General features: G+C 29.3%; 2 protein-coding genes across 3 annotated transcripts; one reads left to right on the top strand and one right to left on the bottom strand.

Moving 5' to 3' along the window:
- Positions 1-4,107: 4,107 nt before the first annotated feature.
- On the top strand, positions 4,108-5,475 carry LOC125855227 (putative ETHYLENE INSENSITIVE 3-like 4 protein). Its single transcript, XM_049534925.1, has one exon. The coding sequence runs from the start codon at positions 4,108-4,110 to the stop codon at positions 5,473-5,475; it is 1,368 nt and encodes a 455-aa protein (XP_049390882.1).
- Positions 5,476-5,846: 371 nt separating this feature from the next.
- LOC125855229 (type I inositol polyphosphate 5-phosphatase 5) lies at positions 5,847-11,497 on the bottom strand. 2 transcript variants are annotated; one of them, XM_049534927.1, is made up of 10 exons: positions 11,333-11,497; positions 11,167-11,251; positions 11,010-11,081; positions 9,061-9,148; positions 8,875-8,979; positions 8,112-8,595; positions 7,224-7,417; positions 6,460-6,568; positions 6,193-6,341; positions 5,847-6,090 (listed from the first exon to the last, which is right to left on the bottom strand). In XM_049534927.1, exons 1-10 carry the CDS (start codon positions 11,480-11,482, stop codon positions 5,853-5,855), a joined length of 1,674 nt encoding a protein of 557 aa, XP_049390884.1. In that variant the 5' UTR covers positions 11,483-11,497; the 3' UTR covers positions 5,847-5,852. The 2 variants fall into 2 exon arrangements, with proteins under 2 accessions (XP_049390884.1, XP_049390883.1); XM_049534926.1 differs by lacking the exons at positions 11,167-11,251; positions 11,333-11,497 and having other exon boundaries at positions 9,061-9,144; positions 11,010-11,085.
- Positions 11,498-16,308: the final 4,811 nt, after the last annotated feature.

Below are 16,308 nucleotides of genomic sequence, written 5' to 3'. Positions count from 1 at the left end.
GAATGAACACTTTTTGTCAATTACACCACTTGAATTAAGCACACTATTATATGCATGTGCCTTTTGTTTTTGTCCAAAAGTTATGCTGCTTCAATATTTACTAAAATTTTTGACATCTCATGTCATTCCTGTTAGGGAGTGCTAGTTTAGTTAAGAGTAAAATGAAAATTTAAAGCATGTTATCACTCCGTTCAATGTTAGTATTAATTAGTCAGTGTTCAAAATTATACTGGAAATCGTGTAAACAAAATATAAAAGTTAGAATAGTAGAGTAATTAAGTTCCAAGTCCAACAAAAGATTGTTCAAGATTTTAGATTAATTCTCTCAAGATGTAACACTATTCTGCAATATTGACATACAATAGAAATTCTAAAAGTTCAGGCAACTCAACAAACGGAACATATCACACGATACTTATTTTTACTTTTGAAAAATGGTGTAGAAATGATGAGAAGATCAAGAAGAGTTTTCTATTTGTTTTAGTGTCTGAAAAATGAGGCGAGATCTTTGAAAATTTATAGCAGAGAAACAAGTGCAAAGATACTTGTTCTTGAAGAAGGTACTTTTTGTTTGGTCGTGCATCAGAAATGACTAGTGGAAAAAAAAATTCTGCAAATTTAAATTTGAAAATTCCACGTGAAATAATATCGCCAAAAGGAAAATTATAACAAAAAAAAAAACATAAATTTGGTAAAAAAAATAATCACAATCAAATCATTTGACCAAATTCAAAATCGAAGTCGAAGTTGAGCCAAGCACGAGGGAAGACTCAACTATGCCCTATACCATTATTCAGTGGCGTAGCCACATATCGGACACCCTTTGTCAAAAAATTATAATATACATATAAAAATTTGTCTAAAGTATATAGTTCAAAAATTAACTTTCATACATATATCTTAAATATTCTTAACGAAATTTCTGACTTCGCCACTGTCTCTATTGACAATATTGTTAATTTGCTACCATTGTCTTGGAAAAATTGAAGTCTAAGACTCGTGAATATGAAAGTGGTCAATTCACAACACTATAATGTTAGAGTTTATGGAATTTAGGCATTTTACAAAATTTTATCATTAATCTGTCATTTATATGCAATAAAATATAATAGCAGGTAGAAGTGGACATGCTATGCACAGAACCGCATGGCCAAACCAACAAGTTTTATGCCGAAAACTTGCAATTGAGCTTTGTCCTCCACTATACTGACTGTTTTTTTGTTTTTTGTTTACCTCATTTTAAGGAGCTTCCATATTTTTTTTTCGGATATTGATAATTCGAACTCACAATTTTAAGATGGAGGTAGAGAATACTTACTCATCAATAATCATCATAGTGTTAAATCTTCGTGATTATGCTGATCTAAGGGCTCGAGTGCCAAATTAGCTTCCTATCATTTTTTTTTGCGTTTATGAATATATATATATTTTTTTAACTTATAGTTTGATTTTTTAAAAATATTTTAATAAAAAATCGTCAATCCAAACGCCTACTTAATTTTTACACTTCTTTATTTTTTTTAGATCTCTCACGAGCATTTATAGATAAATAATAAATTTCAACTAGTCAAAGAAATCTGGATGAAACTAACGATCGATATTAAATGTTTCATTTTTCTTAGCATTAATGGTATAGCACATCTCATATTATTTATATTATTTTCTTGAAAACTATATTTTAGTTACATTTTATTAAGACTTTAAAAAATATTTAAAGCACAAATTTTATGTTTATGTTATGAAGATTTTATTAAAGGAAAAAAAAATCCATTTTTTTTTTTGAATAATCTGAGAAAAATTGATATAAAACAATATTTGTTCTTTATTTTAAAAAAATATTATAAACATAGTTTATTTATTTTGATAATTGACGTGAAGCTGACGTATGTGCTCCCCTAATATAGTAATATTGGTGGCTCATCACAAACTCACAATTTTCAACATTTCCGTTGCAAGAATTGTTTTTATAAGAGTCCATATAGTTTTTTTTTTTAAAAAAAATCATAATCGGGACTTGCGATCATGGGAAGGGAAATTCAAATTTTTTCCTATTTTTTTTTATAATTTTATATTTATAAAATAATCATCCGTCACATAAAAAAATTATGTGAAAAAATTATATTAAAAAATAACTAGTTATTATTGTCATTGACTAGTGAATTTTATAACATTATGAGTGTTTAAAAATTTGTAATAATATTTAATAGAAAATATTTATTTATAAAGGAACATTTAATCGTAAATATTTATTTAAAGAATGTCTATTTTTTGGATATATTTTAAAGGACATTTTGATATATTTTATATATCTTTAATTTAAACCATAAGATTTAAAAGTCTTCTTTATTTTTTAACCTTCATACCAAATTAAATCAGACAATCAAATTGACATGCAATATTATATTATTTTATATATCAAGTTATTAATTTGTATTTCCTTTGTCTTTATTTAGATTGAATACGAAGTTTAAGAAACAAAAATATTTTAAAAATATTTATGGCCTAAATAAATCATAAATAGTGGTACGATCGAATCTACTCATTAAAAATAAATGAAAAATTTGAAATTAAATTATTTTTAAATAATTTATTTTTTAAAATAGATTAAATCAATGCATCACACGCAACAAAGAGAGTAGTGCTTATCATTTTTTAAAAAAAACTATTGAAGTTAAATTCTTCATGAATCAAAATTTAAAATTCAAAGAGAAAAGAGATTCCCTAATTCGTCAGTCATCCTAAATACACTTTAGAAAATTCTAAAAAAAATTAGGTATGTGAGTCTGTGCTAGCACGAGTCCAACATATATTACTTATTTTATCGTAATTTATGTGGTATAAATAATATTTGGAGAGTCACTCAATTTTTTAATATATATTTGCTACAAAAATTAAGTTGTGTTATAAATGCATTAATGTGGATGTCATCGTAAATCTCTTTGAAGTTCATGTACGAAATTAATGAACACTATTTAATTCATCTAACTTTGAAGAGGCATTTTGTACTATAAATAGGCGTTGATTATTTTATAAAAGATACAATCGAAGAAAGAAATAAGAAAATATTCTCTCCCATATATTTTGTCTATATATTTATTGTCTTATATTATTTTATATTGTTAATATTTCACAACACGTTATCAACACGAGTCTCTAACCAATTAGACCTACTTAATTTAGAATTATCTTTTTTTCCTAAAAGTTAATCAATTTTCTTTCCTAGTCAGATATACATTTATATATTTATAACATCTCGAATAGGACTTACATAAGTCTTTGATTTGCAATTCAATTACTGTATATATAACTTGCTTTAGCTATTATTATGGTACTTTACTAGGCATAATAGTCAATACGTTTCAGGTTTATATTATTATGCTATTTATATGCTACTAACTTATAACTCTAAATTAATTACTAAGTAATATGATAGCATGCTAATTTAAATAACTCGTAAGTATTTTCATACATTATGATAAGTATATTGGTGTGTCATAAAGAAAGAATATTATTGTATTAAATATGACTTGAAACTTTACCAATTGGCAGTGAGTAAGCATGAAAATCATACGTTTTCATATGCATACATGCAAAACTGAGGATCAACCACGAATGCACATATGAGAAATAGGTCTCCGTCTATAAGTAGGCGCAATAAAAAATTACTGACTGACAAAATTTTATAGTTAAACAACAAGAAAAAAAATTGTATTAATTTCATTAAGCTATGAATTAACGATAGATTATTAAAAAAAAGTAATATAATTAGCTAAAAGCGTTTAAGCAATGAATTAACTAGAAATTTCCGATTAATTTTATAATAAATTTGATGTTTCTTGTAGTAGTGTCAATTCCTTGCGTCACTACTAGCTGTTTTTATAACATCAATGTAACAATTTCCTAAATTTCATCATGAGTTTCTTCTCTTAAGTCCCCACTCCCCTATTTTCCTCCAAAATCATCCTTCACTCTTGGGAAAGGCCACATTTTGTCTCCTCTAATATTATATTCAGTATTCACACCGCCACCATATATTCTTATATATGGTATCATCTAAAGATTGAGAAATGAATTAAACATACATACATATACACACATACATAAATAATGGTGGCATTTGAAGAAATTATGGAGCCGATAAACAGCGAAGAAAATGAAGAGATTGAGGATGAAGAAATCAACTACGATGATCTGAAACGTCGTATGTGGAAGGATCGCATGCGAATGCAAATACTCAAGAGGGACATGATCAAGGAGGAGGAGTCAGAGGCTAAGCAAGAACAATCTCGCCGTAAGAAGATGTCTAGAGCTCAAGACTCCGTCCTCAAGTACATGGTCAAAATTATAGAGATTTGTAAAGGTCAAGGCTTCGTCTATGGGATAGTACCCGAAAAGGGGAAGCCCGTGACGGGGTCATCGGATAGTTTAAGAGAGTGGTGGAAGGAGAAAGTCAGGTTTGAGAAGAATGCCCCAAATGCTATTGCTACATTCTTGCCTAAACTAGTTCAAGAAAATCATGTCTTGTTGGATCCTAATTCATGCATGAATCTTCTAAATGACTTGCAAGATACTACTTTGGGTTCACTCCTTTCATCTCTTATGCAACATTGTATTCCTCCACAAAGGAGCTTCCCTTTGGATAAAGGGTTACCTCCACCATGGTGGCCTACAGGGAAGGAACTATGGTGGGGTGATCAAGGGTTTTCACAAGAACAAGGACCACCACCATATAAGAAGCCACATGACTTGAAAAAAGCATGGAAGGTTAGTGTTTTGGCTGGAATTATCAAACATATGTCCGTTAATTTCGACAAAATGAGGAGGTTGGTGAAGCAATCAAAGAGCTTGCAAAACAAGATGACGGCTAAAGAAACAGCTACTTGGTCTAAAGTGGTTAATCAAGAACAAGTCCTTGTCGAGATGACAGAAAAATCTCTCAGGATTTCGATATCAAAAGATGATCAATATCTTGCTTCGAGGAGAAACGAGAAAAGGAAGGGTACTGTGTTTGAGAGCGACATAGACATTGAGGATATGTTACATCAAAACTTAAATTGCGTGCAAAGTGAGTTAGGAGTTGGATTTCCCTACAAGAATTCTAGAATGGACAATGAGACAAGTTGTTTTTATCGCACTATGAATGAACAACAAAGTGTCAGGGGAGAGGACGAGTCACTTAATATGTTCATGAACAATTTTACTAGCTTGCTTGGAGTACCACACGAAGAAATAATGGTTGATGATGATCATCATGATTGGATGAACATGGAGATAAAAAGGAACTTCAACAACTACCATATTGCACAAAAGGCTAATGGAGGATCAATTGAGGAGAATTTCCAAGGATTTTGGGGAGACAATAATAATGTCCTTCATTATGGAAACATGAACTCGAATGATACACCAAAAGAAAATGAACATCATCAATCTCCCCTCTCTGTTTGGGATTTGGCATATGAGGATACATTGGAATAAATCTAGCTATAGCTAAAATAAATAATTCGCCTGTGTGTGTGTGTTTTTCCCTAGATTACTCGCATTTCATGCTTTAGACACGGTTTATCATATATATATAAATAAATAAACTACGTACTATAGTGTCATTATCTTTTCTTATTTGCTCATTTTTCAATTATCATGCTTTACAACTTGATGGGATAAATTAATAGGGGGAATCCATCTTTAATTTGTCCCTCAAGTTACAACATACAACATATATATGTGTACTACCTAATGAGGTTAGAGGTAGTTAATTTCCGATATATTGTCCCTAGCTAGCTAGCTAGCTCAAGTTAATTAGAGAAATAGAAGAAGATATTTATTATAGTTATAGTTAGTTAGAGTGGTGTATTTCAATAATCATAAAAGCTGTGTCTCTGGGGTATAAAATCGTCATACTGATCCATTCTATTAGCAATGCAAGAAAAACCCTTTCTAAATTTGGAGTTATTCTTCTTTACTAGCTGTGCCTCCACCTCCACATCCACCGCGAAAACAGAACAAACTGGTCTATGATCTGAAAATCTTGATTCCCCTCGAATATAAGATAATTGTTCAATGCCATCGCCTCGCCATAATATTCTATCACACCTGAAATTAATTAGTACAAGGAGGATAAGATAAAATTAATTAAGAGATGATGAAAAGGTAAAAGAGAGAGAGAGAGAGAGAGAGAGGAATATATATATATACCATGCAGGGGTTCTTCGTTTCTTCTTAGACTTGGTTGTCTCTCCGGCATAGGAATCAGAATTATGAGAATACTTATATGTTGGAGCGAAAAGGATCTTCCCTTCTTTCCACCCACTAAACACTCTTCCTGCTTCTCTCTCCACATTCAACTGTCACCAACATACAATATTAATTAATATGCACTCACTTTAAGACTATGAAAAATTTTAATTTCCCCTTTTTGTACAATATAGCCCTTGTAGTTCAAATTAAAAAAGAAAACCAAACCTGATCCTTTTCCAAAAGAGAGTCCCAGTCATTATCCTCTAATAAAAGTCTTGTTTCTTCATAACTCAAAGACACTCGGTAGTTCAAGTCTCCAAGCCATATTGCACGCCTGAAATTTATTAAGGTCTACATCATTCATTGATATTGATAAAAGGGCCGGCCAAGTAAAAAGAGGGGAATAATATATCTCATCTATTTAGTACAAAATGTATTATTATGTACAAGTAGAGTTAGAATTTAAAATCATCTCTACCAAGCTTGCATATTATAATCAGTCAGGATTTGTCAAAGACAGACTTATCACAGGGAACATTTTGCTGACTCAAGACAAGAGATGTCTTTACTTTCATTAAAGACATTTTGGGGATCCTCTCCTCTTCATCATATCATATCGTTGTTGTTGAAGCACTCAACATGCAAATTCTATGAGCTTATACATGAGTAATAGGGGCCTCTCAACCACCTCAATTATATATGCTTATTATCATATTGTTCTTTTGCTCTTCTAAAGATAATAAATGATCCTCAAGGACTACCAACAAGCTTTTGGACAAAACTTTTATCATTTACATTCTGCTATGTAAGTTAGGTTTGTCAGTCTACAAAACTTAGATAATGCTTGTCGAAAATATTGACTTCGTTGGATAAAAACTCCACACGCCTCTTATAAATAAGTAGTAATTCTCTAGCTAGCTCATAGTTTTTAGTAATATAATTAACAAACACAAAGTGTATTGATTGGGAAAAAAAAAAAAAAAACTTACTGGTGATCAGTAATTTTTTCTGCGATTCCTCTATCGGGATTCCTACAAATTCTGGGAAATTGTATGCTTTTAAGAATCTCAGCAACATCTGCATTTCTTCTTAGCTCATCTCCTTCTTTCTCCCCTGAAGCTAAGTGACTGCACACAAAGCAAAAGCTCGTCCGATACAGTGACATGCTTATTGCTATACACCCCTGCATATTAAATTACAAAATCGATGGGTTCAGGTACGAATATGGGTACAGGAATTGGACTAAAAATAATTCAACTATCTAAAAATAGAGTTATATGCCTAAAATAAGTGGAAAACTAAAAAAAATCCCGAGGAGAAAATATTGATCAAGGTGAAAATTCCAGAAGAATAACAAACTAGAAATTTTTGTATATGTCATTTTCTTCAATTTCACCTTAACATTTGCTTTGATTACAAAAATCATTGTATCTGTCCCAAATTTCTCCATTTATCAATTTTGGTCAAAGCACCAAAAATTAGTTGACCAGACCCTAATACGTATCACATACCCATATTGTGTAGACACAAGTGCAGAACAGAAAATAAAGAGTACGAGCAACTTAGATAATCACGATTTAAAATTTATGAAACAACCTCAAGTTAGTATATTTTAATACTTCTATTTACCATCAAATTTTAGTATTTAATACATATATAAGATAGGGGCGGAGGCACACAAAAAAATTACATGTGTGCAAAAATTACTGAATTCACGAAAGCGAGATGTGCTTTCTTAACAAGCAACGTTGGTAACACGAAAAATCTTTTCTATCATATTAAATATTCCAATCTACTATACCTACCAGATTCAAATTGCAAAAAAGAAAGAAGATTGAATAGAATAGTCAAATATCAAAAAAGTTTCTTTCACAAACCTTATTTCCAAGACAACCCATGATACCTCTACCAAGAGAAGATATTCTGAGATGTCCAATATGTTGTGCTAACTCTTTTCGTGCCCAAACTGAAAGGAAAATCCCAACCATTTGCTTGCTTGATATAAGATGATAACTCAAACCATAATTAGTACAAGGAAATTTCTGAGCAATCGACTGTAAATCGTCTTCGCGAAAATGTGTCAAGAGAGAACATGAAGGATCACTAAGCTTTCTCAAACGTCTAGTTGTTGAAGGACAATTACATGTCTTGAGAAGGTTACTATTAGCCTTTAAACTCTTTTTAACAACTTTAAGAGAATGTTTATTGAATAAACTGTTGGATTTTGAACTGCTTGAATCATCATGATCATATGATGATTTGTTAAGTGCATGGCTTATTAGTGCTAACCATCTTGCTGCTGGTTCACTATCTTCACTCACTAATACATTTCCTGCATTTAAGGGTACAATTTCTTGAAACCTGAAAAATAAGGCATGTCACATCTTGTAAGACCCTAAATTAATACTCACTCCGTTTCAATTTGTTTGTCGACTTTTGAATCTTATGATTTTAAACTAAAGATATGACTGTACCAAAATATTTTTTAATTTTCTGGTCTTAGACATGTCACGCGTGAAAAGTTAAAATGAAAAAGTTGTCAAAAAAGGGAATGCATTCACGTTGAGATGGACCAAAAAGGAAAATAAGACATACAAATTGAAATAGAGGACGGAGCAATATATGTTGAAGTTATCATACCCCAAAACATATATATCTGCAGAACCTTCCACTTGCAAGAAATCTTCAAGATTAAGTCCATGATTAGGAGTTTTTCCTCCTACATTCCATGTCCCAGCAAAAACCCTAAAATTTTCCAGTATATATATCCTAGTTAATTAATTCAAGTAAGTTGAAAAATCATTTGTAAATCAAGAAAAATCATACCTAATATTTTTAATCATAGTAGCAGGTTGTGTTGACTGATCAAAATTGGAAAGGTTTAGGCCTTCAATCCTTGCACTATTATGCCTTGCTGAGAGTAGATAAGAAATTAGTATCATGGTTGTTGTGGTTTGGATTTTCTTACAATCTTCAGTTTGAAATTAAAAGGTATGGATTTTATATGGAAATTTATCAATAGGTACCGTTCGGCCAAATTTATTTATCAACATGATCAAAATATATACTGATTATGTATATATATATTATATGTACTCATGTATATAGATACACAGTTTATATATTTTATAAATTAGTTGACAGAATTGAAGCGGTAAGATCCCTATTTTAGATATATAACATTTTTCAGTGGGCAAAGTCCTCACAGGTCAAATTTCTACACAAGAAAAACTACTTCCACGTTATTTTCATTTTACAACAGTATAGTGAAAAGAAATAGTATTTGCAAATAATCAAAATACAATTTAGTCTTCTGTTAGGTGAGCTACCAATATTATGCTATAAATGAAGCTAAGCAGATTATGGAGAAGATACCTAATTAAGTGTACGTGGCTAACACACATTACATGATTGAAATTTCTTAATATTATACAATATTAACGCATCTACACGCATGTTGTATTTATATTAAATCAATGAATGTAATAGACATACTTTTATTAATTTAACCATGATTAAGTGTCATATTTTCTCTCAACAAACTGATAAATTTTAAAGAGCATCGGTTAGGATAAACATCTAGTGAACAAAGGAGAATTTGTAATACTGCAATCGGATACATCTGAATTCAATACTTTCGATACACAATTATATGCAGAGGCGAATCTAGAATTTCAAGAAAACGGGTGCACCATTGTCAGGGGCGGCGCTGTCCCTTTAAGAAAAAGGGCAACTAATTTAGGCTTTCAAATTTGAGGGGCCTTATTTATTTTAGCAATAATAAATATAGTTTTTTCATAAGAAAAATATTAAATACATTTGCAAAATAAATAAATTTTATTATAAGAAAAAGTCATTAGAAGAAGTTTAAAAGAGGCTGAACGCAGAAACTCTTTTGTGAATATAATAAAATGCAAGGTTGTGAAAATGCAGCATCTGGGAATCGATCCCTCAACCTCAAAGTGGAAAACTGACACTCAAACCAGTGAACCATCCAGTTGTTTGTGTTCATGGGTTCATTCAATTGCTATTTGATATATTTTAAGAATTCTACAAGTAATACATCGAGTTTTGTCGGATGACCACGGGTTCAAGTGACCCATTTTTTAAGCTTAAATTCGCCCCTGATTATATGTAAATAGCTTACTAAAATTGCAACATATAGTAAGTTTGAGCTTATAATTTTAAGAACATAATGTATTCAATATTGATAACCTTAAAGAATACCCCATAAATATTTATTATAAACCTGGTGTTGTATACGTTTGAATTAAAATGGCGTGTAAGACTAAATGCACCATTAACTATAGCTATATAATGATAACCTAGTCAAATGTGTAAATGAAGGGTGAAAGGTGACGAAGAAAGTAGTGAAAGACGACTAATTACACAAGATACATGTCATCTCTCACCAACAACAAGTATTAGGTAACTTTGTCCACCAAAATTAGAATAGATAAGAAGAATCACCTAGCTAGTGTTTTTTAAAGACCTCGGGATTCTCAACCATTTCATTAACCACTAGACCACACTTTTTAAATATATGATATTGTTTTTCCTCATATAACAACAAAGATTAAAAAAAGACTTGTAGAATCATCAAAAGCACAAACATAAAACTTTATATCTAGATACGTTACTTTAACATGAACATACGTACAATGGATAAATTTAAATAATACAATTCCAGCATGCACAAGAAAAGTTCATAAAAAATTATAACTATTTCTCATGCAATTTAATACTAAAAACAAGTTGGTGATGATGATTCCTACCTGTAAAACTTCCCTTTACTGAAGGAGAAGTTTCAAATAAAACTTTTCTCCTTGATATAATCTTCCAATCCACTTCAAAAAATAAAATAAAAAATCAATTACAATATAAAATATATACATAAAATTCAAAAAATAAAATAATAATTGTAAATCAAACCTTGATCATTTTTTTCTGATTGTGTTACATCCTCTTCAAAACTTCCTCCAATGCTTTTTGAATTAATAAGCTTTGGTATGCCAAACTTTTATTCAAACATCATTAAAAAAAAAATCAAAATTTTTATTTTATTTTTAAAAAAAATCTTAAAATAAATAAATTGTACCTTGTTCTTTTCATAACCCTTGACACAATTGTCAAGGGTGGTGGTAACGCCGCCGCTGGCTGTGGTTTTGACGACGACGGCAGTGGCGGCTTCCGCCTTAATCATGTGGATGCTATCATCAGATTTACAACACGTTGTTGGAGACGACATTCAAGATTATATAATGTTGGATTAAATTAATAAATCCACAATTCCAAAATTGGAGTCAAATCTAATTTCTTCTTATAAATTAATTAAAGAAATACTAATTAATTTTAATAATAATCTATTAATGCACAGAACACCAAAGGTAAAATCCAAGAAAAACTTTTATTGATTCCTTTCTTGTTGTCTACCTAAATTTCTGTGTTCTTTTTTGTTATGTGCTTTGTGTTTGACTTTGTATTTCCTAAGCTTTAAGCTTTTTTTTTGTTTCTATAAAAATTATTTTTATTGTGAACAAAATGTAATTAAAATGCTTCTTCTTTTTTTTACTTTTAGGGTTTTATTTTTTTAATTAAAAAATAGTTTTTTACTTTACAAAAAAAAAAAAAGTTAGATGGGATGAGAGTTTGGCGCCAAATCTTTCGGAGATTTTGGGGCAAATGGTGATTAAGCGGTTAATGCATCACTATCAACATATGTCTCTCTAAATTTTATTTATTTATTTCCTTTTGATTAACTAATACTCCCTCCGTCCCTATTTACTTGTCCATATTTCCTTTTTTGGTTGTCCCTATTTAGTTGTCCATTTTGACAAATCAAGAAAGGACANTTTAAGCTTTTTTTTGTTTCTATAAAAAAATATTTTTATTGTTAACAAAATGTAATTAAAATGCTTTTTTTTTTTTTTTTTTTACTCTTAGGGTTTTATTTTTTTAATTAAAAAATAGTTTTTTACTTTACAAAAAAAAAAGTTAGATGGAATGAGAGTTTGGCGCCAAATCTTTCGGAGATTTTGGGGCAAATGGTGATTAAGCGGTTAATGCATCATGATCAACATATGTCTCTCTAAATTTTATTTATTTATTTCCTTTTGATTAACAAATATGTTTAATTAAAACTTGTGTTTGGAAATGAAATTGTGATTTCAAATTAGTATATTAAATAAGCGTTTGGATAAGCGATTTGGGATCATAATTTTAAATTTTAAATATTTAAAAAAAAATGAATTTGGGATTCTAAATTATGATTTTAATTTATTTTTTTAAATGTAAAATCCCCCATAAGTTTATAGTTTGTAAAAATAGATTCATTATTTTAATTTTGTGAAAAAATACTCATGTTCAGCATCAAATAATTATTTGTTTACGTGAAAAAATTATATTAAAGATTAATTATTACTACTTGTTGATTAGTTGATCTTTATAAACAATGCGTATTTAAAAATTTGCAATTAAAAATATTTATTTATAAAAGAAATATGAAGACGACTCTTGGAAGATCTTATTAGAATTGCCTAATTGGAAACCAATAGCTCTCACACGAATTTTATATTTGTATTAAAAAAGAGAGTAAAATATTTTTAAAAATGACTTGAGAAACCACTGACAAATGTGTTGTTTGATCTCAAAAATGCAATAAATTCAAATGGTAAAAAAGTCTGAAATATTGATTTCATCAAGTTTACTTAATTTTTTAAAATTCGGGTTAGTGTTTGATCACACTACGTACATCTAGATTAATTCAATGACTTATTATCTCTTGTTTAATTTGTAATGTCATTCTCACTCTACTACACAACTTCGTAATAGTTTGGTGTAGTATATGAGAATAATATTAAATATAAAATTCACTTTTGCTATTATCTTAGGTATAATTAATACATATTAAATCATGATATTATCAATATAAGAGTTTTTGATACATGTATAAATATGATTAAAAATATAATTGCTCTTGAAATTGTATAAAGTTAAAGAATGTGGAGAATATTTTTATAAATAAATAATAATTTTAGTAATTATGCAATACATATTTTTTTAATACACCAAATTAAATAGTAGATAAGAAAATAATGTTTTGTTTAATTAATCGCCGCTTTACGTGAAAATTTTATAAATGACATATATAAGACTAATAATTTCAAGTTATGACAGTATAATAATTCTTTCAAATTGTAACAATAAAAAATTTCAGGTTCTAACATTTTATTAAAAAAAGAAAAGAAAAAAATTATAGTAAAAATTTGATTTTTAAAAAAATAATAAAGGGTAAAAAACGGATATAGTTGTATTAATTAATTTGAATACACTTATGATAATTAATAATTGCCATAAATTTAGGAGATTCAAAACAAAATATGAATATTTGATTTCCTTTTTTTCATTCAAATCAGTTAAAAGTATTTCAAAAGGTAGATTTTTTTATTACAAACATTTCTCTCTCCTATTTTTTTATTTACGTTTTTCAAAACAAAATATGAATATTTGATTTCCTTTTTTTACTCAAATCAGTTAAAAGTATTTCAAAAGGTAGATTTTTTTTTATTTCAAACGTTTCTCTCTCCTGGAATTTTTTTTCCTGTAATTGTCGTCATTCACGACTAGTTCCAAATAGTTTTGGTTCAACAATCTTCAATTTGTTGTAAAGGAAGGCGTCTTATCCGTATTAATTAAACATGGTGATAGATGAGATCCTTCTGATTAGTATTATTTGCGATTATTATTTTAATGAAACATACAAAAAAAATTAAGAACAATGAAATTTTTTTATTTTATTTGTGTATAATATATTTAAATTTTGATGTTTTTTGTATGATCATTCTTTTCTTTATATTACATAATATTTTTTGTAAAACTTGAAAAAATGTTGGTATGAATATTTGGATGCCAAACTATATACAGTTTGGATACCAATTATATGGTGTTCATTTTGGTCTCCAATTAAATATCAAAACTAAATTGTTTATGTATTCAATTGTTATGTAGTTTGTATATAACTGATATCCAAAAATTTGTATCCAATTGATATGCAGCCTATATATTACTAGTATCCTGAAATTATGAGAGTCAATCTGTAATTCATATATAGTTGATAACTGACTTGAAGAAAACAGTGTATATTATATATCATTCAATACTTAAAATTGTATCAAAAACAAATATATATCATTCAAAAGTTAAAAAAAAACATGAATTACTAAAGAGTCTAAGCTGCAATCAACTATCTCAAATTTGATCTCCGTGGTCTTGATGTAGGATAATTGCTGGTATCTGGAGCATGTTCTTTTGCCATGCGGGGTCCACCAAATTTGCTAGCAACAGTTCCAGTTACTTCACTCTCATTGATCGCGCCATCATCGTTCTTTGTTTTTCCGTAGTGCCATCAACCTAGTTGGAGAAATTGAAAAAGAAACCTTCCTATTATAAGAAATTGGTATTATAAGAAATACCAATTTCATATCAATATTAGTCATAATTTATACAAAAAATGAGTGATTTAACAAACTACAATCAATTCACATAATTGGACCACTGATATCACACAATTTTTTGATAAAAATAATACACAACTTAAGTCAGCTTTCATACCAACAATAAATCAGTTTCATACCAATGTTAAAACACATTTCATACCATATTCATAAATCGTATATTAAGCCAGCTTTCATACAAATATTATTCATGTTTCATGTCAGATTAGTAGACATAATGAGAATAATTTGAAAAAAATAGCTTTCCTCTAAACTGTGTACCAACTTCTTACCAAATTTAAACAAGTTTCACACCAAATATAAGTAACACGTCATACCATTTTTATACCAATTCATGCCAACATTAAACAAAATTCATGCCAAACAATAATATGCATAATATATAGTTTTAACAAAAAATCTACTAAATTGAATAATTGTAAAATAAATTAAATATAATATTTATCCTAATCACTTTTTTGCCTTTTTTGGGTGTTGGGATTTTCGAGTCCTCCTTCGTTGTAATCAGAAGGGGGTTCTACCATTTTCCTTTTCCTTTTTTATCCTTTTTGATTTGCAGGACTTTCAATTTTCTTTTCTTGACTCTTCTTCCCCTTTTGTGTAACATGTTTCTTCCTTTGTGAAGTACCACCCTTTTTCACTGGACTTTCATTCTTGTTTGGCGGCTGCGATTGAGTCAAAATGTTGAATGTTGAAGCCTCTATTTCAGTAGTAGATGCCGCTTCTACTAATCGAGGCTCTTTCGAGGAGTATGATCAAGTTTCTTTGACATGTTTTGTTGAAGAATCTTAAAATATTGATTTTTACTGTTGTGAATCTGCCTTTTTATTTTTTATTGTATGGAGAATATATTTCTCCTAATCAATTTTTAGATGTTGAAGCCGGCTTTAATTTCTGTTTTTTTGAACGTGGGGTGGTGGGGTGTTTGAATAACATAGGTGTGCTGCTTAGGGGAGTGGGATTGACGTGGGGTGAGGGATTTAGGTGGGGTGTGGGGGTGTGGCATGTAGCTGTAAAAAAGTACAGCAATCAATGTAAATCCCTATAATTATGTAAGAGATAATTATGGAATATTTTTTATTTAAATAATTTAATAATAATAATATAAAATTATAAAAAGATTAATTATTGAATAAAGTAAAATTTAATATATAAATAATTAGTGATATGTTATAACACGTAATTAAATTGTTATAAGCAAGAATTTGTTTAAAGTAGATTTAAAACTTGTAATATTGACTCTTAAATGTGTATATGGGTGATTTTTCCATAGCGAAACTGATATTTTTTCCCTAATACATCCCGCCAAACGATACCAAAAAAAATCAAAAGACAAGAAACTACAGGTTCAAAATTTAATATTTGTTGCAGTAGTAACTTTTTGCATACATCCTCCTCCCTGTACCGCTGCTATGACAGAGAAGTTGGATTGTACAACCAAAAATAGCCACATTCTTGGACCCATCTACCATGAAATTTGAGATTAGACAAGCTAAGCTTGTCCTTAAGACAAATGATATTAGAAGCTGATCAAAAGACAGCCAAACCAACATACATGACA

This window comes from Solanum stenotomum, chromosome 2, assembly GCF_019186545.1.
Source record: "Solanum stenotomum isolate F172 chromosome 2, ASM1918654v1, whole genome shotgun sequence".
Lineage (NCBI taxonomy): Eukaryota > Viridiplantae > Streptophyta > Magnoliopsida > Solanales > Solanaceae > Solanum > Solanum stenotomum.
This window is presented reverse-complemented; position numbering and strand designations above follow the sequence as displayed.

Bases quoted from the DNA above. Each gene is read 5' to 3' on its own strand.
- LOC125855227 (XM_049534925.1), top strand. From the start codon at position 4,108: ATGGTGGCATTTGAAGAAATTATGGAGCCGATAAACAGCGAAGAAAAT.
- LOC125855229 (XM_049534927.1), bottom strand. From the start codon at position 11,482: ATGTCGTCTCCAACAACGTGTTGTAAATCTGATGATAGCATCCACATG. The intron at 7,418-8,111 runs GTTTGTGAAAGA...TTTAATATGCAG, and splicing joins TGGGTTGTCTTGGAAATAAG to GGGTGTATAGCAATAAGCAT. The intron at 6,569-7,223 runs GTAAGTTTTTTT...AATAAATTTCAG, and splicing joins GAAAAAATTACTGATCACCA to GCGTGCAATATGGCTTGGAG.